Consider the following 26,157-nt stretch of genomic DNA (forward strand, 5'->3'; position numbering starts at 1 on the left):
GAAGCTGTGTCTCAAAGAGATTCAGGCAAGGCACAGAAGAGTACAGCATTGCACATCTAACCCCAGGCAGGGATCTTCCTAAATTGCACCCATCCCGCCTCTAACTACTGAGGTTCTTCCCCAGGCCACTCCAACAGTTCTCTGGTGCTGCCTGAGAAAATCCCCTGGTTTGTCAGCTTCTTACTACACCTCCCCGTCCCCTGAGGCCTGCTTGCTTCACTGGGATCTGACTGCCATGCCTCATGCGCACCTTGTTCTGGACTAGTGTTATCCATTCATCCCTCAAATTCTCTTTACCTTCAGACCTCAGCCCCAGAACACCCTCTAGATGTTCCCCAGTCTCCCGGGTCAAGGGCCCAAAGTCAGATTCAGAACTTGTGCTGTCTAGTTTGAGGTTAACCCAAACTGTTTATTGCTCTCGATAGACTCCGACTTAGGTACTTTCCTGAGGCTTTCCACTTCCTGTGGAAGAAGCCCCTCCCCTGCCCCCACCCTTTAAAGCTAACACCTCTTCATCACCTGCCTGTGACAAATAAGCCCCCTCTTCTCTAACTCGCCCACCCAGTTGCCTCCCAGCTCCAGAGGTGGTGGATTTGAGGGGTGTTGGTAGGAGAGCGTGGGAACCTGGGAACCCCTACCACATACACCCAAACTACAATCTCTAGTCTAGGCTGATTCTCCGTGTTTCAAGGAGAGGGGGCGGCTCCCTGACTCAGTTCACTCTAGTGCGGGAGCACGTTAAGTTAAAGTGAAGTGTCTAAAAAATAAGTAAAGATAGAGCGCTTGGGTGGCTCAGTGGGTTGAAAGCCTCTGCCTTCGGCTCAGGTCATGATGCCAGGGTCCTGGGATCGAGCCCCGCATCGGGCTCTCTGCTCAGCGGGGAGCCTGCTTCCTCCTCTCTCTCTCTCTGCCTGCCTCTCTGCCTGTTTGTGATCACTGTCTGTCAAATAAATAAATAAAATCTTTAAAAAAAATAAGTAAAAATAAAATGAAGTCTCTATCTGTAAAACCAGGCAGAAGGGGAGAGTGAGAAATGAAAGAGGATCTGGTCAGAGAGAATCTGGAGGGGAGCTTCTTGCACGTTGTTCTCACTCTTATCCCTCCCTCTCTGTCCCCCTGTCTAGACCCTCCATATTTCTGCTCTCTAGGGCTCCTGACAGAGGGAGCCTCAAGGCTGGCCACTCACGCTTGGGGCAGCCTGTGGGCCCTGCGCTCTGTCGCACCCCTAGTTAGCAGGAAGGTTGAAGCTGGTTCAGTGAAGAGTGCTGGTCTCCACAGACCCAGCTGTGAGCACCTGCTTGCAGGGAGGCCCAGGCGGGTGGGGAAGTCTAGGAGATAAATGTAGTCTGAAGGCTGCTGCTTATCGAATGGGTAGTCACCCTGGGGAAGCTGGGAGGGGCGAGAGGAGAGGAATTCTGACCCAGCTGAACTGAGACCTCACAAGTTCACCCCCAAGTACAGATACAGAACCACAATCCCCTTCCCCCAGCAAGCACTCAGAAATGACGCTGGCCAGTTTCTGCACGCTTGATCTCTCTTGTACATACCAAGATTATTCCTATAACCTCCCCACCCCCACCTCAATTCTCAGAGGTCCACTTCCTCTGCGTCCTTCCCTAAATTCCCCCCAGTATGCCAGACCTCGGGGCCACTCTACCACATCTCTCTGGCCTTGGCTCACAGCTTCCTCTCTCCCAAGTCCCTCTAGAGGGTTTCAGAGGTCAAAGGAGAGGTGTCTGGCCACACTACTCCCCTAGAAGGGACTAAGAAAAGGGGTTGCTCCGGGTCAAAGTCCCCTTCCTGAAAGCTTCCACACTGACCCCATACTGACTTCATGACCAGAGGAAAGAACCCTTAGGGGCTGCACTGAATCCTAGCTTTAAAGTGAAAGGGGAGGGGGCAACCCCCCAAACGAAAACCCATATTCTGAGAAGTCAGAGGCTGGTGGCTGTCAGGGAGCTCAGGGGCAGCCACAAAGAGCAGGGAGGTGCTGAAGCTGGGGGTGCCCTAAGAGGGGCTGCGGCTGCGATCCCCACCTGTGATTGGTTCTCAGACTCGGGCCAAACTCCAAACCTGCCCAGCAACAGCCCTAAGAGGCCCTAAGAGGGAGGGGAACTTCGGAGAAGTCAGCTGAGCTGGGGCCACCACCCAGGCTGCAGCTTCCAGGAATCGCTGGGAGGGCCCCAGCTAGTCACTGCCACCCCCCGCCCTCGGTCTTGGGACTCCGCCTTCTGCCCTCTGTATCTACTGGGCTGGGGCAGAGCCCACTTCCCTCCCTGATCCCCCACATCTCTGATCCCCTTACAGGTTCACCCAGAGACAGAAGAATATGTCTAATAGCTCCTCTTAAGGCAGAACAGAGACACCGAGACTGCACTTGCCCTTTTCCTCACTCCTTCCCCCAGGGTGAGTCAGTTTCATTTTCCTCTCCCTCCACTCCCTTGGCCTCCTTCCTCACCCATTTTTCTTCCAAGATGTTGCCCAAAGTCTTCCTTCTCAGCCACTTCCAACCCAGGAAAAGTCCCCAGGCAACAGCATGACCCCAGTCTGCTGCTAGAGTAGAAATCTTCTATCCTTGGGCAACTCTGGTATCCTTCACAGGGTCTTAGTGTGTTCAAGGAAACGGCCATCACTGAGCTCAACTGTTTCCACCGGCCTTTATTAATGGCCTTACTTGGTCAGACTTGTAGAGATGCAGAGCTGGGGGAGGGATGCTTCCAATGGGGATGAATCTGATTCTGTTGCACTGCCCCCCTTCCTCTCCTAGACACAGGGACTCCCAGGAAATCTGGCTTCCAGAAGCAGAGATCTGGAACTCAGACCTCAGAATTGCAGAGGTCCGTACTGTGGAATAAGCTGCCCGCTCTCATACCACCTTTAGCAAGCTATTTACCTTGGGCGATGACAAGACCGCAGGAAGGGAGACTAGCATGATACATCTCTGAAGAATGTCTCTGGCAGGACATCCAGTACTGCCTTGGCTCCACCCTCGACCCGCCCTAAGTCCCCTAGAGCCGGGCCAGGCCAGGCTCCTCCTCCTCCAGTCCTTTCCACGGAGGGAAGCAGGGAGGGGCAGAAGTCACTTCCTTTCCCCCACCCTAGCAAAAGCAATAAACCGAGAGCTTAATGCGGAAATGGGAAATGAGGGCAGAAAAGATGGGTGAAGCAGGCAGGGAGGGCCAAAGAAAAGAGAACAGGAGAAAAGACCCCTGCAAAGCCAACTGCTATTCAGCTCAGCCCCAGACAGAAAGCAGGGCTACTGGATTCGAAGAGACTTTACAGAAAGACTCAGTCTGGAGAAACCCACCACAGGCCATGCAGTTTTTCCTCAGCGCTGGAACCAAACTCCCAACTCCATACCTAAAGTGGGAGAAGTGGTGACCTCTAGTGGTCGATGGCCAACCTGCAGGGCCTATGGTTGGCCAGGATCCCCTCCCGGGATTGAGGCTCACTTAACATCCTATCTGGGCCCAAACTCTCTCTGCCTGGGCTATAGGTACTATTCCCCTTCCCACCGCTCATTCTGACCTCACACTGCTTGTTTAGGGCCCAGGTGAATGGGTTCCCATCAGGACAATAAAGAGCCTGTTTCTCATTTGTCATAATCATCTTTAATAAAAAATAAATTAGTTCTGGGGGGGGGAGCCATTTTCGGAGGTGGGGAGTGGAAGCAGGGGCTATGGTGTCTTGTTCTATTTTTTTCTTTTTTCCATCCTCTGCCCAGCTGGTCCCTGCTCTGGGGAGATAGTCTCTCTTCCTGGGGTAAGGCAGGACTGGCAGTGGCTGACGCCCATCCCTAGCTGATTCTGAGAGGTAGGGATGGAGAGACTAAGTGTGGGAGGAGGGATCAGATGGTAAATGGTGCTTTAGAAGAGGTGAGGCCTGAACATGAGAACTGAAGTTTAGGGCACAAAGTCAGGTTGATGGGGAGACCAGGTGCTATGCAGTTTGGATTACTAAGGAGCTGCAAACTTGCTTTCCTCTCAGCCTGGAAAAGTCTCAGGGAAACAGGCATCGTCCACTCTCCACTCCTCTTCAGTCTGTTTCACTTCTTTTTTTGAAAAATAGTATGTGTATGAGCACATCCATCCATGCAGGCCCCCAATACCCATGTGGTGCACTTGTGCACACGGACCATCACACCACACACACACACACACACAGCCACATATCTTGACAGTCATCTTTGCCACCTTCAACCATCCTAGGGGACACCCCTGATGAGACTAGGGCAGGCCGGAGAGCCAGAGAGTACAGAGTGGGCTGATGGGTGGGTGACTGATGGTGGCATGAGGAAACCATGAGGAGAGGGTCTCCTGTACCCATTTCAGGCAGGCTCTGGGGGAGAACGCTCCAGGACATGGGCACAAGAGCGGCAACAGGTGGCTGTGTAGTAGGGATAGACGCAGAGACGGGCCTGTACCACCAGGGGGCAATGTGGAGAGCTGTCCTTGCATTGATCATCTGGGGACAAGAGGAGGCCAGTGGGCACGTCACCCAGACCCTTCCCTCTGGAGATGCAGTGCCCACTCCCACTGGTCCTCTCTCATCCCTCCCATACTTCAGTTAACTCCACTGTTAGGGGGGTTGGTGGGGGAAGGGCTCTTTACCGGGGCGCTGGCTGCAGGGCTGGCTGTTACAGGGTCGTTTCCTGGAGGGCCGCAGGTGAGGAGGGCATCGGACGCTGAGGGTCTGGTTGGCGGTCAGACACTGGACCTCCCTCGTCTGAATACCCCCCTGGCAGGAGCGAGAGCACTGCGGACACCCCGCTATCAAATCAGACCTTTGTTATGACCCAGGTTCCTCCTGACCCCCAGGCCACCTCCTTCTCTCAAAGTAGTGTGTGCATGTGGGGCCTCTCCTGAACATTATGAAATCCCACATGGACGGGGCCCACCTGTCCTCCATGTCTACATGGAAATGGGACAATGATAAACCGACTGCAGCTGGCCTCGTCCTAGGACACAGTGGGGATGCCATGAGAGGAGCCTCCCCTTCCCTGAAGTCCGCGCTTAGTAGGACAAGGGGGCCAGGCACTCACCGGACTCCAGGGCGTAGAAAACCATCGGTCGGAGCAGTCCTGCCCCTGACAGGGCTGCAGGGCAGGGGGCCTAGGCAGGTGGGAGCAGTTGCTGGGAGAAGTCACGTTGAACTCCATACCCAGTTTGGATACACAGATGATGTCTCTACGCTGTGTGCCAGAGCCACATTCTGAGGAGCACTGATGCAAAGGAATGGGAGGGTGTGCAAGAGGAAGGGAGAACGGGGGTGACTCCTGCCAGCCCACAGGGACTCCCACTGATGGACAGCCCTGTCCCAGGCTTTTCACTCACCTCGGCCCAGGGCCCCGTATACCAGCACCACGTCATCTCACAGGGTCCCAAGCTGCAGGCACGCATGTCCGGGGGACGGCTTCCCGGTGCACAGCTCTGCTCAGTGCTCCCAGCTCCTGCTTCCTCCTGGCCTGCCCCACGGGACTCCCCACTCCCAAGGCAGACCACAGACCGGCGCTGGATTCCTGTCCCACACTCCGCTGAGCACTGTTGAGAAGGTGATGGATTTGGGGGGGAGGAGGAGGGGCTGAGGGTGATGCATCCTGGATCCCCAGAGTTAGGGAGGGCCCCGACTACCAGCCAGCTAAGCGGAACCTGTCCTGGGGGCTGAGGACCCTAATGCAAGTTCTTCCTCACTTATATTGCAGTTCCCAGTACGAGTGGCATCTAGCCCATAATAGGGCTTGCTGAGTATATGCATACGGAAACGTGTTGGAAAGATCTTAGGGTAGGGGCACCAGGGACGCACGACTGGGACGAGGGGTGCAGGGCCCACCTTGGAGTTCCAGTCGCTGTGGAACCAGGCTGTGGTACAGGGCCCCATGTCACAGGCCTCTCTGCTGGGGGGCCGCGGGGGGCCTGACGCACACTCCCTCTCGTTCACTTCATCACCGTTGCTCCCCACACAGCGAACCTGCCGGCTCCTCTGGCCCCGCCCGCACCGCACTGAGCACTGAGGGTAGGAGAGCCTCTGAAAGATTCCCAGACTTCCCCACCACCCCCCCCCGACGCCCCCGGCAACCCCCCCCTCCCTGGGCCCCCAGCTCCACGGCCTCTGAACCAGGACCTGCCTCTGACCCCTGACTGAGCGGTTCCATGGCTTTATGGGCTCTGGGCCCCCAAACCCTGTCCAGGGTCTTATTTGGATTTATAGATAGGGGCTTCTCAAGAGGTCTCGTTAGTTAAAAAAAAAAGTCTCTGCTAATTAAAAAGGACTGGAGAGACCACTGTGCCTACCCACCGGTGCCCGTTCACCTAGGCTCCTTCCTCACCTAGCAGCCTCCCTGCCAGGTCCCACTCACCTGGCTCCAGGGGGAGCGAACCTCCCAGTGGCCACAGAGGCGCAGCTGACAGGGCTGGGTGGCATTGGGCCGAGGGAGGTGTCCACAGCGCTCGGGAGGCACCGAGGAGCCGCCGCCCCCAAACTCCTGGCGGCAGCGCAGCTGGCGGTGCTGGGTGCCCGAGCCACAAGAGCTGCTGCAGGACGTCCACTCGCCCGCCTCCCAGCTGCGCATGCACAGCAGACATGAAAGAGGCAGAGACACAGAGCAGGGAAACAGAGATGAGTAGTGGGGAAGGGACGACAGACTTGGGCTGGGGGGACCCACAGAGGGGAAGGGGAATCTTCATCACTTTGAGTCTGAGGTCCCTTGTGGGGCTCAGGCTGCCAGGGTTTTCTTCCTGTCTAGGGAATGTAAGCCTTTCTCTCTCTTTTTTTAAAGATTTTATTTATTTATTTGAGAGAAAAAGAGTGTGTGCACATAAGGAGGGGAAGGGGCAGGCAGAGGCAGAGAGAGAAGCAGGTTCCCCGCTGAGCAGGGAGTCAGATGCGCGGCTCCATCCCAGGACCCTGAGATCATGCTCTGAGCAGAAGGCAGGCAGTCAGACGAGTGAGCCACCCAGGCATCCCAGGAATATAAGCCTTCCTAATCAAATACTGTCACTGATCCCATGAGCTGGGTGCAGAGCCCACGGTGAGATCCTATGGCAGTGTGGACGTGTCTGCCTGGGACAGCTCTCGTGCTCCTAAGACCCTAGCCCTCCCTGTGGGCCATACTCACTATGGGGGACATGGAGGACCATGGCAGGGCTCCAGGGGGACTGGGGGCCTGGCGCCCATGGCACAGCTGTGTTCATCCAGCTCCTCCCCTGACTCACGAGAAATGCAGAGGAAGATGGGGCGCCAAACACCTGAAGGGGATGAGAGGGAAGCCGCAGGAGGCAGGATGGCTCAGAGCTCGGTGGGGTCCCAGATGCTGGGATCTGACTTGTTACAGAGTCAAGGCATGGACCATAGTCCAGGGTGTGGGATCAGGAGTGCCAAGTCGGGGATGTGAGCTAAGGGTGCCAAGAATACAGGCTGGTACATGAAGTCTCACCTTTTCCACAGGATGCTGAGCACTCCGAGTGTCCCACTTGCTTCCAGTATCCAGCTGGAGACCCCAGGGGTGTCCTGGGATGGGGTGGAGCATGCATCTGGGGGATCCGCACCTGACGCTGGAGGGTGCCTGGGGTCCGGGCAGGGCGGGGCATCGAAGCGGGTGGGGGCTCCACCCTCAAAATCTCTGGGCAGGGACAGTTGCGTAGGCAAATCAAATACCCCCCACGGCCTTGAAGCTCCCCTGGCAGCCCCTCCCCACCTCCTAGGTCTGGGGAGCAGAGTCTCACCTGGCTGGAGTTGGGGGAAGTGGGGCTCTGGGGTGGTGCTCCCAAGGTCTGGAAGAACTGAAGAGATAATATACTGATAAAAAATGCCTGGGTTCTCCTCCTGAAAGATCACCTGGGGAGAGAGAAGATAATGAATTGTCTGGGGGAGGAGGCTGGGGGGCATACTGCTAGCCTTCTCCGCCATCTTGTGCCCCACAGTTTTGCCCCCAGAGGGAAAGGCCCCCCTCTCCAGCAGTCCAGCTTTTCCAGGTCCCAAGCTCACATAGACATCCACAGGCTGGGTCGTGGGGCCTTTGGCTGACAGACTCTCCCCCTTGCCCTCCTCTCGGGAAGGCCGGTTGTACAGGAAGACAGTTCCACTGGCCGTGTAGGACCCAGGGGGATCCACGGCCCAATTTCCATTGATGATGGACTGGCCCCCAGGGCCTCGAAGGGCTGAAGATTGGAGGTCAGGGCACAGGGTCAGTCATAATGTCCTCCACCTACACCCCACTTAGCCACAGAGAGCCCGATACCCCGCATTCTCTCGGCTTCCTCCCACCTCCGCAAGGGAAGGAGCCCCTGACTTCTCTCTGCTTGGTCCATTTCCTGTGCTCAGTGGGGTTGTGGAGGGCTGAACCAAGAGACCAGGAGTGGAACAGGACCCAAGACTCGGAGAATCTGGAGAGCTCACCAAGATAGTTGGAGCTGGGCCGGAGCTGGGCAATCTGGAGCTGCGTGGCTCCGGCAGGAATTGACAGGATCTTCTGATAGCCCAGAGGGCCCCCCCGGTCTGTGAGGTTCCCTGAGACGAGGTGGCAGGTGGAATCATCCCCTCCACAGACCCCACAGCCATCTGGACGCCTGCCAGAGCCGAGGATCCCATCACAGCCGGGGCTCTGGGGGAGAGTGAGGCAGGGGCTACCTGAAGCCAGACCCCGCCGCACCCTGCCTGGTCCTCTCGGGACCCTCCAGCTCACCCTGCATCTCGATCTTTACACTGTGAGGGAGAAGGTGTTCCTGTGCCAGCCCATCACCCCCAGCCAGCCTCAGGGAAGCGTGCACGCGCCTGAGGGGTTCCTTCCTGCAATTCACTTCTGGCTCTGCGCTCACCTCCGGCTGGGTAGGTGAGAACTTTCCTTTTTGCAATGTCAGCTTGGGGTTTTGTTTCTGTGATGATGACTGAGGAGACTGTGCGCATGCCCACGTGTGTGCACGCATGTGTGCATACACACACACACACACACACACACACACTCCATCCTCTCTCACCAGACAGCGTCCAGCCACGCAGATATCTAGCGCTCCAGGCTGACACAGGGTCCCATCCTGGACCTTTTCCGTGTGACGGACATAGAAACGGAAGCCACGGGGACGGCAGTTCAGTTCACAGCGTTGGGAGCCCTGAACTAAGAAGCAGGGTGGGAGAGTGGTTAGCTGGGGTCCCGGCTGGGGGGCTGGCAAAGGTCCCATTTTGGCTATAGGACATCCTGAGCTCGCCTACGTCGCCGTGGATGGAGGGGAAAAAAAAAATCTGTATTCTGAAAGGTTGCTTTGAGGGTCATACAAAAACTGAGTCAGGTCAGTTGAGGTCACTGAGATCAGCAAAGGGGTTGTGAGCTGTGAGAGAGAACAGATACCTGAAACCTATGATTACATGAGCTCATGAAGGGGTTTCTTGGCGTTGGGTTGACACAGGCCGAAAATTAAGTGGACAGTAACTTGGGAACAAGTGGTCTAGGATTAGCGAGGGCCCACGGTACACCCCCACTCTGATGTCGTCACCGGACAGGATCTCTCTGGCCATGCCCTCCTGTCAGGTCCACCTCCTGGGATGGACTTCTTCCTGGAGGAAGGCAGCCGTAGGGCACTTCTGTATACTCCCTCTCCCAGCCTGATCCCTCTGCGGGGTTATCCCTCACCATCTGACAGCTGGGCCATGTCGGAAACCCACTCCCCTTTCCCAGCCTGTGCTGTCTCTTCACCCCAACCCTGAGAAATAAGAAAGAAAATATTACAGAGGAGAAATGCAAGGGCCTACAGAAGAGAAATAGAGGGGCTGGTGTCTCTCTCTCCCCATCATCCCCCAGTCTGAAACCAGCTCATCTTCCCGGGGTGGGGGGTGGAGGGGGGCCGGAAACCTCACCTTCGGTAAAGGGCTCCCACTGGTAGAGCTGGCCCATGAACTCCTGGGAGTCAAAGGCGGCACACTGCTGGGCCCGGGGGTCTGGCTGCTCAGGGGGGCAGGGCTGAGGTGGGGAGATACAGAGGAGTCAAAGCTGGGGAGGAAAATGGGGGTATGGGTCAGGGCTGGATTTGGGGGTGGGGGGGAGGTCAGGTCCGTGGAAGAGCTCCAATGCCCCTACCCTGAGGAGGTCAGATGCCAAGGCCCTTCACCCTCAGGTCCAGATCTGACAAGCTAAGGACCCAGACTTAGGGCCAAGGAAAGCAGAAGTGCAAGTCTGGAGAGGGGATGGTCCAAGGAAGAACTCACCGCTTGGCTGCAGGCTCTCAGCTGCTCACTCTCCCCAGAACACCTTGGCACAGGGCTATTGGGAGCAAAGAGGCTCCAGAGCGAACTGGAGTGGGGGCCATCATTCAGCAGAGGCAGCCAGCCATCTGGATAGTGGGGGGCAGGCTCCATGAGGGACCCATGGAGATTCCCCCCAGGTTTCCAGTGCTCCTGGCTCTGGTGGCCTCTGCCCCGAGGGACAGAAAGGAAAAGATTAGGGTATCTCTCAGCCACCTGGAAACTGGCCGAACCCTGAGATTCTGGCATTCTTGGCTGAGGGGACACATGGAAGGAGTTACTTTCTCCTGGGTAGGGGATGGACGAGGCAGGCTCTGTGCCAGAGGCCTGGGCTCTGGGGTGGGGCTGCGTGGGGAAAGGCCTCGTTCTAGAGGGCACTTCTGTCTGAGTAGTTTCAGGGCTTGGAGGTTCTGCTGGGGGGTGTGGGGGCCGGGCAGAAAGTTCTGTAGGAGCGAGCTGAGTTTGAGCTGTGTGGTTTGTGGAGAATGGTTCTGTTCTTGGAGTCAGGGATGGAAGATCTGAGGTCTGGGAGGTCTCAGCCCTGGGCAGTCTCTGGGGGTGCCTGCGGTTACGATGCAGTGGCAAAGCAAAGGGCACTCTCCCGTAACCAAACATTCCTGGCTTGATGGGGTCTCGAACCCGGGACCTAAGAATGTGTAGCAGACATGGGGTCAGAGCTCTGGCCAACTCCTGCCCAGCCTCTCCAGCCTACTTCTAGCACCCAAGATAAGCCTCCCTAAGCCCTGCATCCTTTGCTCCCTTTCCTTCATTTGCTAAGCCCCGCCCCTCAAGCAAGGCCCCGCCCTCCCTTGAAGCCCTACCCCTCACGACAGGCTCCGCCCTCCCCCTCGAAGCCCCACCCCTCACCTCCGAGCTCCTGGAATCTCCCGGATTTCTGCTCTCCCTAGTTGGGAAGTAGGACCTCGACGTGGGCCACCTCTTCCCCGAGGCTGTGGCCTGTACAGGGGGAGGGTTCCTCGGGAAGTCTGAGGTCTGGGGCTCTGACCCCGGGGGAGCAGGGCTTCTGGATGTCTTGGGGGCCGGGGTGGGAAGGGCAGGTCCTGGTGGAGTTGAGCTGTAGGGAGCTGACATGTCCGGCTCCTGCGCTGCACCCCAACTCCACAGGGCTGGGAGCAAGAGGCCCACTGCTCCCAAGGACCCCAGACACCCTCAGGACCCTGGCCCTCCTCGGGGAGTGTCTGAAGAGAGTGTCCAGACAACACCTATGTGGACAAAAAAGTCAGACAAAATTAGAAGGATTTTCGAGGGAACTGTACAGGGTATCTAGTCCGGGACCCGAGGGTGGGGGCAGTTGTTACTGGTCCAAGGTCAGAGTCAATAGCAGAGGTGAGACTTGATATTGTTTGGCAAGGAGTTGGTTGGGGGTGGGGGAGTGGGAAGAGAAGGCAAATGTGAAAGGCGCCATGTTTTATCAGAAGCTTCAGAAAACGGGAGGCCCGGCCTGAAGAAGTGGGGTGGGTGCTAGGGAGAATGACAGTATCACAACCTCTGGTCCCTGGCGCACCTCCTGATCCAGGCCGAGCTCAGGGAAGGACAGAAGCAGCATCAGACACAACTGAGGCCTGCAAACCAGCCAGAGATGGTGTTAGGACGCCCCCTCCCCCTCAGCAGGCTCCCCACATCCTAATACCAGCTTCTCAGAAAGCAGATGCTTCTTATTACTTGCCCCCGCCCAGCCCAGTAATGGCCTTCCCTCACTTGCAGAGACAGAGCCGCCCCTCTGCCCGCAGCCCCACACTTACCTGCCCGCCCACTTCTCCATCGCTCCTCCCTCGATGCCCCGGGCCTGGGAGAGGGGACCGGAAGTAAACACACTACTCAGGCATCTGGGTTGGAGTGGGCGCGCTCTGTAGGGACAGAAGCCTGGTGGTTACCTCTCCAGGCTCCAGAAAGCCAGGGGTTGGCAGGGATGGCTCCTCAGAAGGACATCTCCCAGTGAGGATGGAGGGGTGGAGGAAGACTGGCCCACCCCTTTATAACCCTAAGGGTAACAGCGGGAAGTAATGCTGCCCTTTCCTGTCCGCTAGAGGGTGAGGGGTCTGACCTCAACCTCCCAACTGTGGCACAGTCCCCTCCCCTCAGCCTGCAGGGACTTCTCAGCTCCTCCCTCCTCCCTCCTCTCGACTAGTGACTGTTTACAGGCCAGCTCAGGCCATACATGCACACGTGTCTCCCTTAAGATTATTTTTTACTTCGTTTGCCTCCTGCCCTCGGGAAGGTCCTGGACACTTAAGGAAGGCATGGGTGAGGACAGCAGATACCTACTCTAAGGAGCTAAGACGAAGTCCCTTGAGGTTTCCTGTTCTTACTTGCCTCCCAGCCTCTTCTTCCGTTTTATTTTAACTAGGCTCCTTCTGGAACTCCCTGGCACATCTCTGCTGGCCTCACTTTGTAGCCAAGAGATAAACTAAATGGGCTGATGCTTTAATCTCTTAGAGAACCAGGAGATTTTCCCATTTCATTTAACCTCCCTCTAGGGACCAGCATCCCTCAGCACTGGTTCAGTGAGGGCTCATTTCAGGCCAGGTGATGATGGGCTGGGGAAACCTGGGAAGGAGAGATGCAGCCCTTGCTCCCCAGTCATAGTCCTATCATCCCGAGGAGCCAGGAAGTCCATCCTGAAGTCTAGCTTTCATCATCAGGGAAGTGGAGCTTGGAACCCTAGCCTGGTCTCAAAGCCACCGCTTCCCCAGTCCTCTCCAGCCCCTTGCTGCTCAGTAGGAGCCCTTCCCACCCCCACTCCTCAACCCGCTCTTAGTTCTGCTTTCCAGGAAAAAAAAAATGTTTCTGTTGGATCTGAAAGGCACCCGGGAGAGGAATCCAAGGAGCTAATGCCGAGGTGGGCCAGCTTAGGGGCAGGAAAATGACAGAGGGAAGGGCAGGAATGTACTTGGGGGTAGCAACACTCTCAGTCCCACTCCCCTCCCTGACACCCCAAGACCTGGAAGTTTGGGGGGGGTGCAAAGGCCGAGCCTGAATTCCCAGGGTCACCTCAGCTGTTTGGGGCTAGGAAGGAGTTGCTGATGGCTGCTCCTTCCCCTGGCTGGGCTAGCCACTGAGGTCAGCAACTCCACCCTGATGGGGGCGTAGGGGTTCCAGAGAAGGGCCAACGGTCCACCCAATCCTTCAGCTCTCTCCCTGGCCCTGTTGCTTGAGGTCAAAGAGGAGAGATGGGGCTGATGGTCACTGTCTGCCCCTTCTGTACTGCTGGGTACCCTCTCCACTCCCTCTCAGGCTCTGCTTCTCTCTGACCCTCTCAGCACCGGCCCTCCCATCTTGCTGTCTCTCTCTCTATGGGTCTACCCAGTACACATAATCCTGTCCTGAGCTGGGTTTGGCTTTGGCAGTTCCCTGGAGAAGTGAGGGGTGGGGGGTGGGGGTGACGTGAACTCCTGGAGCCCTGGCCAGGCCTGGCTCCCTGTCTGGAAAAGTCCTACCCCACCCCCTGCACAGCTGGGCAGGGGACCCACACCCCCTCCACTGCAGAAACAGACACACATTTGTGCTCCTCACCCCTTTTCATGTTCCTCATCTGGTGTGTCTCACTGCCCATGGTGAGGAAAGGAGAGGTCAAAAGTGGTCATCCCCGTGGCAGGCCGGACCCTGGTCTGGACAAACCTGGGCCCCTCCTGGCCACACCTCCACACCAGCCAGTGAGGATCAAGGACAGACCTGGGCAGGGCTAACCCCTTCAACCCCAGAGGGACCCACTTCTGGAAAATGGGCTGCTGCTGCAAGGGAGAGGGTAGGGCAGCATGTTTCAGGGCTGGCTGGAGAGTCCCTGCCCTGGGTCAGAACTCCTTGGTCCTCACTGTGCCCTCCATTCATGGGTTTGGAGGACGATCCAAACAGGTGTCCTTCCTTTCCAGTCATCAGGCTTTGCCAGATCAAGGGCACCCCTGCGCAACCCTCCCAGCGTCCCTGACCCCAGCTCCTGGATTTACGGGCGGTGACAGGGGCACACATCCTCGAAGGAGGCGCCGGCGAGTGCGGGGAGGTCCTGGGTATGTTTTCCAACTTTACTCCGTGACTTAGTAGGAATTTTGGCGGATTCTCCGCCGGGGTGATGGGGCCAGAGTTCCACAGGATCCGAAACCCCCTCCCCAGGAATTCGACCCCAGGAACTAGAAGATCTTCCGAGGCTACAGAGCTGGGGTCGGGGTCGCGGCTGGGGCACGACCGCGGGACGCGGGGAGCTGGGGCTGCGCGGGCGCGCGCGGCGGGGACTCTAACGGGACCCGGGAGAGAGGGCGGCCAGGACCGGGGGTCCCGACGGGGTCTGTACCTGCTCTGCGCGGGCCCCGGTGGCCCGTTAACCCTTCTGTGCCCGGGCGCTGCCTGGAGGTAGCCTGGCTCCGTGGCGGCCACTCCGGCCCCTGAGCCGGGCTCGGGACACTGCTGCCTCTGGCCGCGGCTCCGCCCCCGCGCCCGCCCCCGCCCGCCGGCGCCCCGCCCGCCACGCGCCCAGCCCGCGCCCCCCGGCGGCCCCACACCCGCTGCTCGTCTGGGCCACCCACCCCAGGGCTGCTGGCCTCGACCACCTCCGCGTGCCGGGCTCCGGACCATGGCTCGGGCGAAGCCGCGGCGGTCCCTACCCCCTGCGGAGGCAGCCGTAGCTGGGCTCGTACGCTGCACCCGGCCGGGGCTCTGGACTCCCAAGACCCTGGCTTCCCGAGCGGGGTCGGAGCGGGCTGCGCAAGGGGCGCCGAGCGGCGTGGGCGAGCCCCGCGCAGAGAGGAGCTGCGCGCTGCAGCGGGATGAGCCATGGGACCCCGGGCCAGCGGGTGTCCCCGCGCTCGCCTTCCTGAGAGCCCGGTTACCCCTGCCTCTCCGGGACTGGGCTGCGAGCTGTGTGGTGTGACACAGCTCGGAGACCTCCATGAGCCTCGGTTTCTTTATCCACAAAATTTTACACATGGGGCGTAGCAGAAAGAATGCGCTGACCTGTGAGTCATAGGATCTGGATTTGAATCTTGGCTCCCTCCAGGAGCAGCTCCGTGATCTTAGAGGAAGACTCCCACCTTTCTGTGCTGCAGTTTCCTCATATCTGTAAAATGGGACTAATCTGATAACTATGACAAGATTGCAGATATGTCTGTCCATCCGTAGCTGGAGGAATGCACCCCAAACGCGGAATGGGTGGCAACACCTGCGGAGGAAAAAATAGACTTTTGCTTTTTAGTCCATACGCCTATATACTGTTTGAATTTTCACTCAGGAGCTTTGTTATGTTATTAGTTTTGTTAATAAAACAATAATTTATACAAAATGGCTGGCATAGAGAAGAAATGGTCACTACTATTTAAAATTTTTAATTGCCATCTACTTGTGAACCACAGTCGTGCATTGTTGGGTCTACTCAGTATTTTCTTCTCTTTCTTTCTTTTAGATTTATTCATTTATTTCAGAGAGAGAGAGAGAGACAGGCGGACAGACAGCACTAGTGGGAGGGCCAGTGGGAAAGGGAGAAAAATACTCAAGCAGTCTGTGCTGAATGCAGAACCAGGACTCTGGGTTGGATATTAGGACCTTGAGATCCTGATCTGAGCAAAAACCAAGACACTAAAGCTTAGTGGACTGCACCACCCAGGTGCTCAGTATTTTCAAACTTTGTTTTTTACATTGACTTTTCAATATTTTAAAACCAGATATTTCATAGCTTCTCTTGAAAAACAAAAACATGGGGGCGCCTGGATGGCTCAGTCCTTAAGCATCTGCCTCCCACTCAGGTCGTGATGGAGGGGGCGGTCTTCAGATCCAGCCCCACATCCGGCTCCCTGCTTGGTGGGAAGCCTGCTTCTCCCTCTCCCACTCCCCCTGCTTGTGTTCCCTCTCTTGCTATCTCTCTCTGTCAAGTACTCCAAGGGAAGCAAGGAATGAAGAGCGTGGGTTTTCTCTGCCCTCTCCCTTGTAGGCACGGGGTGTGATGGCTGTGGGACTTCCTCCCAGGTTGCTGTAAAGTACTCCAAGGGAAGCAAGGAATGAAGAGCGTGGGTTTTCTCTGCCCTCTCCCTTGTAGGCACGGGGTGTGATGGCTGTGGGACTTCCTCCCAGGTTGCTGTAAAGTACTCCAAGGGAAGCAAGGAATGAAGAGCGTGGGTTTTCTCTATCTCTCTCTGTCAAAAAAAAAAAAAAAAAAAAAATCTTAAAAAAAAAAAGAGGGAGGGTGCTGCCCAGGTGGCTCAGTGGGTTAAAGCCTCTGCCTTCAGCTCAGGTTATGATCCCAGGGTCCTGGGATGGAGCCCCTCATTGGGCTCTCTGCTCAGCAGAGGGCCTGCTTCCTTCTCTCTCTGTCTCTCTCTGCCCGCCTCTCTGCCTACTTGTGATCTCTGTCTGTCAAATAAATAAATAAATAAAATCTTAAAAAAAAAGAAGAAAAACATAAAAATAGAAGTTCCAGAAACAACCTCTTACATCCCACAAAATCATAGGGTCCCAGGTGCCCACACCTAAGGATTCTAAAGCACCTTTTTGCACTTAGTGCTGAGGACACAGAAGACAGTATATGGCCTCAAGGAGCTGGGTCTAGTTGGAGACAGCTAGCCATGGGGAACTAAACACTTGAACTGAACCAAAATAAATGTTATCTGGAAAAGATGAGGAAAGGGAAAATACAATGTGCTTTTAAAATGTAAGAATTGTTTCCTTATTTGAAACCCAGCATGCATATTTTGTTTTCTCAATAAATCCTTACATTCTTTCCAGACAAGGACTATTTAGGCTGCTTTGTATCATCTCTATTTTTCCATACTTTGTGCTCCACACCCCCCCCCCCCGTATTTGTAGGGTTAAAATAAATATTTGAATTGGAATGTTACAGAACAAATGAGTCCCAGGTGCCCAGGCCCTCTCTCCCAGCTTTTCACTGCAGCTCAGAGGCCTGTGGGCAGGTAGGTAAGCCGAGTGGGGACACCAGAGACTGCTGTGATTTTCTGGGGATTCAAGACCACGTTGCGAGAGCTTCTGTATTTTGTTTTTGTTTTTTTTTTTTTCAGGAGAAGTTATACCCTGGTTTGAAAATATCAAAAAGTCACTAAAAAAATTTCTTAGGACAGTAAGTACACTCCACAAAACATGACTATTGATCAGATTTGTCTACAAGCCTCGAATTTGTGCCTCTCCTTAAAACATCTTTAGCAGGGGCGCCTGGGTGGCTCAGTGGATTAAAGCCGCTGCCTTCGGCTCAGGTCATGATCTCAGTGTCCTGGGATCAAGCCCTGCATCGGGCCCTCTGCTCAGCAGGGAGCCAGCTTCCCCCTCTGTCTCTGCCTGCCTCTCTGCCTACTTGTGATCTCTCTCTCTGTCAAATAAAATAAATAAAATATTTAAAAAAAAAAAAAAAGCTTTAGCAATGGTCATGTGTTCCTAAAGAGCTTGGGGAGATAATGGGTTAATGCTGCCCTCCTAGGAGGGCTAGTTTATCTAGGGATTGTTGATGATACAGTCCTAACCCAGAGACGTATTTATAGTCCTGGGTTTGGAGGGGAAGCCCCCCCTTTGCTCAGGCCTTAGAGCACAACACAGGTGACGAAACACCCAGCCCACAGGGCCAGAGGAAGATATTTTAGGTCAGGGATCTTTCAGTGTCCGGGGAATGACATCCCATCAGCATTCATTTATCTAAGAGGAGGCAAACTGCCGAACAGGAGGGAGCCTGGGAGAGGAGGGAAAAGATCTGCCTTTGACATTTGCAACTGCCATGAACTGAAGGTCAGAAATAGTCCTTTCCATTAAGAAGTGGCTGTGGACTGAAGAGCCCACAAGATTTACTACAGCTGTCACCTCCTGTGACTCGGTGGTCTGAAAATATCGTACAAAGGAAAGAATTTTCTATGGCTCAGCAACTTGTGAAGTACCAGATTAAATCTGTGGACATTGCCTCGGGGATAAAAAGAAGTGTTTTTCAAAGATTGTGTGAGAATTAGATGTTCACCCAAAAGCATCTGTAGAGATAGGCCAGATAAAAGAAAAAGAGGGGGACAGGCTGAGTATCCGTCTGACTTTGAATGTAACACAGCAGTTTAATGATAATAGAGCTAACATGTATGTGTACAGCACTTACTCTGTGCACGGTGCTCATCTTAACAGATCTGCAAAGAACACCACCAAGAGAAATGCAGTAGTCTGCCCCAAATCTCACAGGTCGAAGCTATTTTCTATATATGTATGTATGTATGTACAGATTTTTGAGAAATTTAGCTGAGTTGGCTTAATCATTTTTTTTTCTAGTAGTAGATTAAGGGAGTTGTGTTTTGAAGTAAGTAAAAATTTTAACTGTTTCCTGTGAGACATTGTCCTTATTCCAGATAATGTTGCTGTGTACAGGTGGGGCCCAGGAACCCGTATGAAATCATCTGTCTTTTGGCTTGTGGTCACAGTAACCATTTTCAGAAAGCCTGGTGTTGGCTTTTCTGCCTCTCGGAATCATGGTTTGCTCAACTCCTTTGTTCCAGAAGAGCCGCTCTTTTCCCAATCGCTACACACCAGGCTGGTCTCCAGCTGTTGATTCCCAGTATCCTGTCACATTGGTTCATGCTGTTTTCTTTCACTGAGGCCATTCTTCTGACCATTAGGCTTTGCCTTGGCCCATTTAGCTCACTTCCCACAGGTTATTAAAACAGCCGATTGTGACCTTTTCCCTGCGAGGAACCCGGTGGGTGGGACCACTGGGCACCTCACTCTGCACATAGCAGCATTTAATAAAAGCTTATGGGATGAGCCCATGAATGAGAAATAGGGAGCACCGTCTTAGCTCCGGCCACATTCTAGCTCTGATAGCTGTCTTGTCCTAGCATGGCTCCAGGGGCTCTAGGGTCATAAAATGACACAGAAACAGAATGTGACCTGTTTGCTAACAGCAAACAAGGACCAAGGACCAAGACACAGTGGGACGCTCTGGTTTCCTAGTCACTGCTCTGGAGACATTAAATGTGGTCTGAAACTCCCAAAGTTAGAATTCTTCTCAATTTGAGTTCCATATTTCAATCTAATAGTGCCCCTCAGGTAGGTCCCTGGTCCTCGGTGACAGACTTTTCCTCAGTACCTCCCTGAGCACGTGTCTGTCTGTTCTTCGGCGTTCTACAGACCGGACACACTCAGCAAATGTCAGTGGAATTGAGTGAATTGATTGGACAGAACTTGGCAGCCATTAGGTTTATAATATTGTCGGTACTTTGACAAATGTGTTAAGTGGTTTGGGCTCATATACATATCTTCTTCCATATGTGTTTGAGACATGGCCATAAAGCTAGGGCTTCTGGACCAGTCCTCTGAGATGTTTGTGGATATTCATTGTCTGCTAAGTTGGAAGATTTCTCAGGCCATATCCTCTGTGATAGTCTCCACACAACCAATTTAACAGGTTTAATAAAATGGTACCTGTCTCCAGGGATGGGAAGGACTGGCCAGCACCTGTCCCTCTGATGCAAGCTCCCAATCAGCCTTGTCATTAGGATCTTAGAGAACATTCAAAAGTATCCACATGCCCTTGCAGCTACCAGGCCCTGGGGAGCCCACGGTGGTCCGAGCTGTTGCTGCCACTGCGAGCTGGTGATACTCGGCACCTGGTCCTGAAGAGACGAAGTGCTGGAGAACCGGCACCAATCCAGACTCCAGTTCCTTTTTTTGCCATTTGGGGACCTGTGTGGCCTCAGGCATGCTCAGCTTCAGCTTTGTCATCTCTAAAAATGGACTAACAACAGTGCCCAGCTTCTCTACTTCGTAGGTTATTGTAAAAACCAAAATAAAGATGATAGCATGTGTATGTGAGCTCAGAGTCCTGTACAAAAGGTGGTCAGTGTTATGGTTGACGATGCTGTTCAAATTGTTTTCCAGCTGACGTGCCATACAGATCAAGACTCTGCCCTGTGTGAAGACTTACAAGCTGTTCTGTCTAGAGGCCCCGAGTTCTCTGACCAGCATGACTCAGCAAGGACTTGCCAGAGATAAAGTGACATATTCGTGTGTTCTCTTAGCAGGTTGAGATGGCAGGAGGGCGGGGGGTGGGGGCAGCCTCTGTGCCAGGGACTGGGGAAAAAAGTGATGTTGCTGTCTGGGCAGAAGTTGTCTTCCTTACTAAGATCTCTGGCTGCAGAGCTCTGTGATGTCTTCCCCACTTGGCAGGCTCCTTGCTGCCTTGGGGCTCCTGGACCAGAGCTTGAGATGCTCTGTCCTGAGTGAACAAGGGCTCCGCTGAACCCAGGGCAGAGATGCTCTGGGCAGAAGGGCTGGGCTACAGAAAGAAGGGCAGGCACTGCCTAGTGGTGGTGGGGACCAGGCTTCAGGACTCCAAGCATTCTGAGAAAACAGAGCAACCTATTGTTTCGTCCTTGAGTCTGGAAGTGCACTTAGTGTCCTGGCCACACAAAGTACTGTGACCAATTCCAAGATCAACTACAGATGTGAATTAAAAGCAGGAAATAGTGCATTTTGTCCCCAGACAGAAACCTATCTTCCCAGCCCCGAGAGGCTCCTACAAGAGAATAAAGGTCCATGTGATAACTGGACCCAATGTCCTACCCCATACCTAATTCCAGATGTAAATTAAGAATTTTCCAAGCAGAGCAGAGGTAAACAGAGAAAGCAGGTTCTGGAAGTGATGAGGGTCCTATTCGTGGTTTGAAGAAGGTGTCTCATTTGCAGTTACAGAACAAAACAGGGAAGGGCCAGCGGAGCACCAGATTCCATGGGCCAGAATCCATATTCCTACTTACCTGTGCCTCAAGAAATGGCTTCTTTCTCCAATGGGTTGTCATGGGACACAGAAGACTCTAACTGCCTTAAGGAAGGGGTCACGGTAATTCTTCCCATATGACATGAATTTTGCTCTCGTGCCTAGAAGTTTCCCTGCCTTTCCTCTTTCTAGAGAAAGCCAGTTTGGTGTCAAATTAATCTTGACAGATTGTGCTGAAGGCCCAAGAAAGGCAGACATAAAAGGGTAAGAATAAGGGTACAAACTCAAAACTGTGGCCAGAGAGGCGGGCAGGGCTGCCAAAGGAGGGGCAAGAATTTCATACATACCAAGGCCTTGAAGTCAGAAATATAAGTGTCTGGGCATGACGTGAAGGCAAGGCGAGTCGAGGCAGGAGGTAGTGTGGGCTTGTCCTCTGACCACAGGCCACGGCTCATTTGGGGACTTCAAGTGCCCTGCGTGGACAAATAAGGGCCACGTCTGTGCCTAGTGCTGGAGATGGTTTCCCCTCTCTGCTCACAGCCTTCCCCACTCTTGGCAGCTTCAGGATCTAGTCTGGCTCTGAGCTTGGCATTCAGAGCTTTGCCCTGTGACCACAGCCTGCCTCTCCAGCTTCACACCCCGCCAAACAGGCAGAGCCCCTCAGCCAGGGCCTATGTGTCTCCTTCCCTGCCTGGAGTGCCCTCTGCCCTCCCTCCCCTCTACGCTTGGAACATCCACCCCATCCCCAAACCCCCACTCAGTCTCTCTGAGCCAACCCCTTGTCTCCCAGGACCATCTCCATCCATCCCTGTCCTGGCCCCAACCCCTGGCCGCGGCAGCTGTCTCCCAGCCAGGGAGCCTCTCACCTCGGTGCCCGAGGTCCCCAGCCTGGGGAATCCTATTCCCAAGGGGTTGTGTTCATGCCTAAGCATGATGCCCCCATCTGAACCACTTACCGGAGGTTTGCCTGTGAACCAGGTACTCACGTAGGTGCAGGAACCCGGGCATGAAGGAACCACATTTCAATTTACTTCCCAACAATTTATTGCTCAAGCTTCCCTTACCCTGGGATGATGGAAACTCAACTGTCCCTTTAGGGGATTCCACCCCAGCCTTCAAGCACTCTGCAGCATCAGCTCCTCTTCCAGAAAGACCGTGTGGGTGACAACAGAGGTGTTTATTCACCGAGGGAGAAGCTGACAAGTCTCCCAGAGCAAAGGCCAGTTCCTCTTCCTTGCTCTGACCTTCCTGCCAGCGGGGTCACGCTCCCAGAGGAGGGGACGCAGTGGGACAGACCCAGTCAGCCTAGTGGAAGGCAGGGTCAGGGTGGGGTCCAGCCTGTTTACTTAAAACTCAAGTCTTCTCCCCAAACCTGATTCCTCTCCTGATTTCTCACCTCCTGTTGTTGGGACTGTTCTTCGGAAGCCTAGAGTCACCTGAGTCCTTTCTCTCCTTGCTCTAGAATAGTGTGGACCGTTAGAGACATTTTGCCCAGTCCTTCATTTTACAGGCGAAGCACTTGTGGCAGTTCCTGGCAAAGCCAGAGTTAGACCTCAGGTCATTTCACAGATATGAAATCCAGGGCTCTGAGCCCAGAGACTGACTTTCTGGCCTTCACATAGTTATGTGTTCTCGTTCTTTCCATGGCCATCACCTAATGAAGTTCCCCTGGCCTCCTACATGGATGATCGATGCAGAAGCCTGACACTGTGATCACAGCCTCCACAGAATGCCTTCTCGCCTTCCCCTTCCTCACACCCGACCTTCTTTAAGGTCAGCTCCACTGGCACCTCTCTCAGGGAGCCCTGCTGGTCTTCTCTCCCTCCAGCTGCACCCAGCTCTGCTAGTCCCTGCGGCTCTCCGCGGACTGCAAGCGCACTGCGTCAGTAACTGGCTTCTCCATTGCTCAGGGCCGGAGCTTTGCTTTAGACTTCTGGGTTTCACCTGCAGGGCCGGCTCTCAGTCACCTCTTGTGTGTGGCGTATGCAGAGGGGAAACCTTAGCAAAAGTCTTCGAAATGGCCACAGAGACATTAGTCCAAAAGAACTGGGGACACACGCCAAAAAAGGAAGTTTTGCCCTGTGCCGTAAGCAAGCTCTGAGAGTGGCGAAAGCACTCTGGGGGGAGAAGAGGGTGCATGGGGCCAGCAGGTGTCGCAGAACAAGAGGGGAGGCTGAACATGTTGAGGACAGAAAGGCAGAGCCAGGAGGGTGGAGGCTTGCTACGGGCGGGAGGCAACTCAGCTCCTGCAGCCTCAGGGTTCCCCCACACACAGATGCATGGGTGCACCTAGAGTCGGAGGTGCCATTGTCCCAGGGGATTTCCAGGGCTCTCAGGTGACCACTGCCCTTCCTGGTCTCTGCTCAGCGGCCACCTGGTCAGTGCGGACTTCAGCCAGGCTCCAAGGCCTTCCCACTCTGGCCTCCCTGGGCCTGCTCCCTGTGCCCATGGCCAGCAGGCTCCACGCCCCTGTGGTCCTAACATGGGCAGCAGGCCTTCTGCCTTGAGCAGTTTGCAGCTTGCTTTTCTCCTCTCTCGGGTACCTAGTGCCCAAGCGATGACTGTGTTTGACGACTGAGTTGCCTTATCTGGGCCCTGAGACTCTTCCTTTGAAGCCTTGAGGACTGAGCTCCAGGGCAGGTGTCAGGAGAAAAACATATCTGAGCTCCTCCTCAGCCCTCCTCCGTATCTGCGCCTCAATCTGGCCACTGGAAGGCTCTCACACCTGATTGGTCTTGCTTTCTTCCACCTGCGGGAAGGGTCCCTTCCACTGGAGGCCACTGGCCAGAGGCAGGGGATGGAGTGTTGGTGATGCCCAGTTCGGCCTCTGTCCTCTCCCTGCATCCTGTCCCGCCTCAGAGGCTGGGAAACGCAAGCAGAGAGAGGCTAAGAGACACACCACACCCCCAAATTCGTGAACTCGCCCTGGGCCTCACAGTCTCCACAGAGTTTTCAGATTCATCACCCAAACCTCATAAAGTGAGGATGCGTTGGTAGATAGTCCATGTATCAGATGAGAGAAATGAAGCAGGAGACCCCAAGCACTAAGCCAGGCAGCCAGGCCTCCCTCCAGTCTCCCGCCTCCCAGCCAGGCACCTCCCACACACCTGCCCTGTGCCCAGGGTAGGGAAGAGGTTTGGAGGGTCAGCCAGGATTTCCAGCTCCTAGCACCCCTGCAGGACGGACTGATGGACACCGTCATCCAAAGTGATGAGCAGATTTGGGAGCCTGGAAGGCTGGAGAAGTACAGGCTGTCCCCTTATTTCAGAGCTGGTAGGCGCCCCACACTGCACACTCTGAGCTCAGTGTGTGGAACCGTCAAGGACCCGTGCTTTTGTTCTCTGGCTACCAGGCTGAGGACTGGATACGATTTGGTGCGAGGTTGTAGGGTTCTTCTGCAGATCACTTTGTTTTCATTTGCGACCAGCTGCCGGCATGGTGTGCCCAGGCTGCCTGGGTTCGCACTGCAGCTCCCTGGTTGGCTACGGGCCAAGGGGACCTCCTTGTGCCACCACCTAAAGGTTCTGCGGGACTTTTAGGGAGGTGAGACACATGGAGTCTTCACTGAATCGGGCCCTGCCACAGTGACTCCCCACAAAATACTGGTTGATGTTATTATGTACTTATTCTGGAGTTAGAAGAAGGGGCAGGAACATTCTGTTTGGCTTTGTGAGTGGAAGTGGCTGTGCCGGTTCCCATGTGGTCCAGAGGCCTCAGGAGGGTGTGGAAAGATCTCAACTGTTCCGCAGCAGGACAGGAGCTCTGGGGTTTAACTGACCTGCACATAGCCACCCTCGTACCCTCCTCAAGTGTGAACCAGGAGGCCCTAGCCTGCTCTGCATCCTGCCAGGGACCTTTCATCAGCGGCTGACTCCACTCCCTGACTTGTGGCCCCAGATTACCGGGGATCAGAATACCCGAGGGTGGCTGGTTCCTACCCCTGGCTGATGGCTGAGAACAGCTGGGTCCTGAAGGCCCGGCCAGACCTATTTGTGGGCAGGCAAAGCATATCCAAGCCGAGATGTTGGAGAGAATTCGAGAAAAACAGCCCCATCTCAGCTTCCATTCGCCAGGCTAGGGCCGGGCACAAACCCAGGCAGAACCGGGGAACTTCTATTCAAAGCAAAATGACCAACCAAGCTGTTGGGAGTTGAAGTGTGCTTGGATCTGAGCCAAGAGTTCCTGGGGGACTCAATGGGGTGCTCAGGGGGTCCAGGATTCTCTCTTTGAAGGTGTGGGATTCTGAGGAGCCTGGGGCATGGACAGAGGACAGTGGCTTCAGTGACCTGACCAAAGGGCATCTTTGGGAGAGCTGTTTCTGTCACTCTCCCAGAACAGTGCAGGTGGTGCTCACTGGGCAGCCGAGCCCTCTGAGGACTCAGGGTGAGACTGCTCTAGGCGTGAGGCATGTGTGCACAGGCTGGGGGTGGGAGAGTCAAGTTAGGATCAGCCTGTATGTGTCTCTGCCCCTCCCAGGCCACACCAAGGCTTTGGCACCTTCTTCCCCACCCATCCATTCCTCTCCAGCTTCAGTCCTTTACACTGAAGTGGACTTTTAAAAATAGGTAAAGCACATGGTACTCAGTGAAGTTTCCCATCCTGCCCTGCCCCCCACTCTCCTCTGCAGGGCATCGTGCACAGGTCCTTACTGAGGCAGCACGTGTGTATCAGGCATACAGGTCAATATTCTCCTTTTCTGGCCTTTTTTGGTGGCAGACTCCTCTGAGTCTGGAAAACTCTGGGTTACTCCCTAAAATAAGGCATGCACACACACAGAATTAGTGTATAATTTCAGGGGTTTACTCTATGACCACTTTTGTCCTGCTCAGCAAGGGGTTCTGGCTGTGACTTGCAGCAACTGGGTCTGACCCCTATTTTTTCTCCTTAACACTGTCTGCCCACATTCACACATCCCTCACCTACCTAGATCTTCGCAAGATTTCATCGGAGGCGAGCTTTGAAGGCCTTGACAAAAGAGCTTTAGCAAAACAGCCATTTTGTGCCTTCCTTCAGTAACTTCCTATTATATTGAGACCAAAATAAAATCTCAACTCTTAGAATGGCTTGGAAGGCCCTTGACTCCTGCTGTCCCTGAACGTCCCTCCTGGTCTCACCCCACCATTCTCACCTTCTGCCCACGCAGCTCTGGCCACAGCGACCTTCCTTCTGTTCCTTATTGAACTTGTCAGAGCCAGGTCTCCCATCAGGGTCTTTGCTTCAGCAGCTCCCTCTGC

At 54.8% G+C, this 26,157-nt stretch overlaps 1 protein-coding gene and 1 long non-coding RNA gene across 10 annotated transcripts; one reads left to right on the forward strand and one right to left on the reverse strand.

Moving 5' to 3' along the window:
• The first annotated feature begins 913 nt into the window (after positions 1-913).
• LOC123392914 lies at positions 914-3,595 on the forward strand. The gene is made up of 2 exons (XR_006607608.1): positions 914-2,406; positions 2,768-3,595. It is a non-coding gene; the product is annotated as an uncharacterized LOC123392914 (long non-coding RNA).
• Positions 3,593-26,157, reverse strand: ADAMTSL4 (ADAMTS like 4). 9 transcript variants are annotated; one of them, XM_045083126.1, is made up of 20 exons: positions 21,880-26,157; positions 21,271-21,396; positions 15,196-15,400; positions 11,994-12,098; positions 11,738-11,813; positions 11,098-11,453; positions 10,195-10,876; positions 9,847-9,949; positions 8,973-9,109; positions 8,395-8,599; positions 7,984-8,156; positions 7,722-7,833; positions 7,433-7,618; positions 7,115-7,244; positions 6,356-6,560; positions 5,830-6,006; positions 5,334-5,540; positions 5,042-5,221; positions 4,611-4,755; positions 3,593-4,464 (listed from the first exon to the last, which is right to left on the reverse strand). In XM_045083126.1, exons 3-20 carry the CDS (start codon positions 15,204-15,206, stop codon positions 4,328-4,330), a joined length of 3,327 nt encoding a protein of 1,108 aa, XP_044939061.1. In that variant the 5' UTR covers positions 15,207-15,400; positions 21,271-21,396; positions 21,880-26,157; the 3' UTR covers positions 3,593-4,327. The 9 variants fall into 9 exon arrangements, 7 of the variants coding, with proteins under 7 accessions (XP_044939061.1, XP_004776852.1, XP_044939057.1 ...); XR_006607606.1 differs by lacking the exons at positions 15,196-15,400; positions 21,271-21,396; positions 21,880-26,157 and adding an exon at positions 14,537-15,147 and having other exon boundaries at positions 3,593-4,051; positions 4,611-4,769; XM_004776795.3 differs by lacking the exons at positions 21,271-21,396; positions 21,880-26,157 and having other exon boundaries at positions 15,196-15,870.

This window comes from Mustela putorius, unplaced genomic scaffold, assembly GCF_011764305.1.
Source record: "Mustela putorius furo isolate JIRA1106 unplaced genomic scaffold, ASM1176430v1.1 tig00000695_pilon_pilon_pilon, whole genome shotgun sequence".
Classification (NCBI taxonomy): Eukaryota; Metazoa; Chordata; class Mammalia; order Carnivora; family Mustelidae; genus Mustela; species Mustela putorius.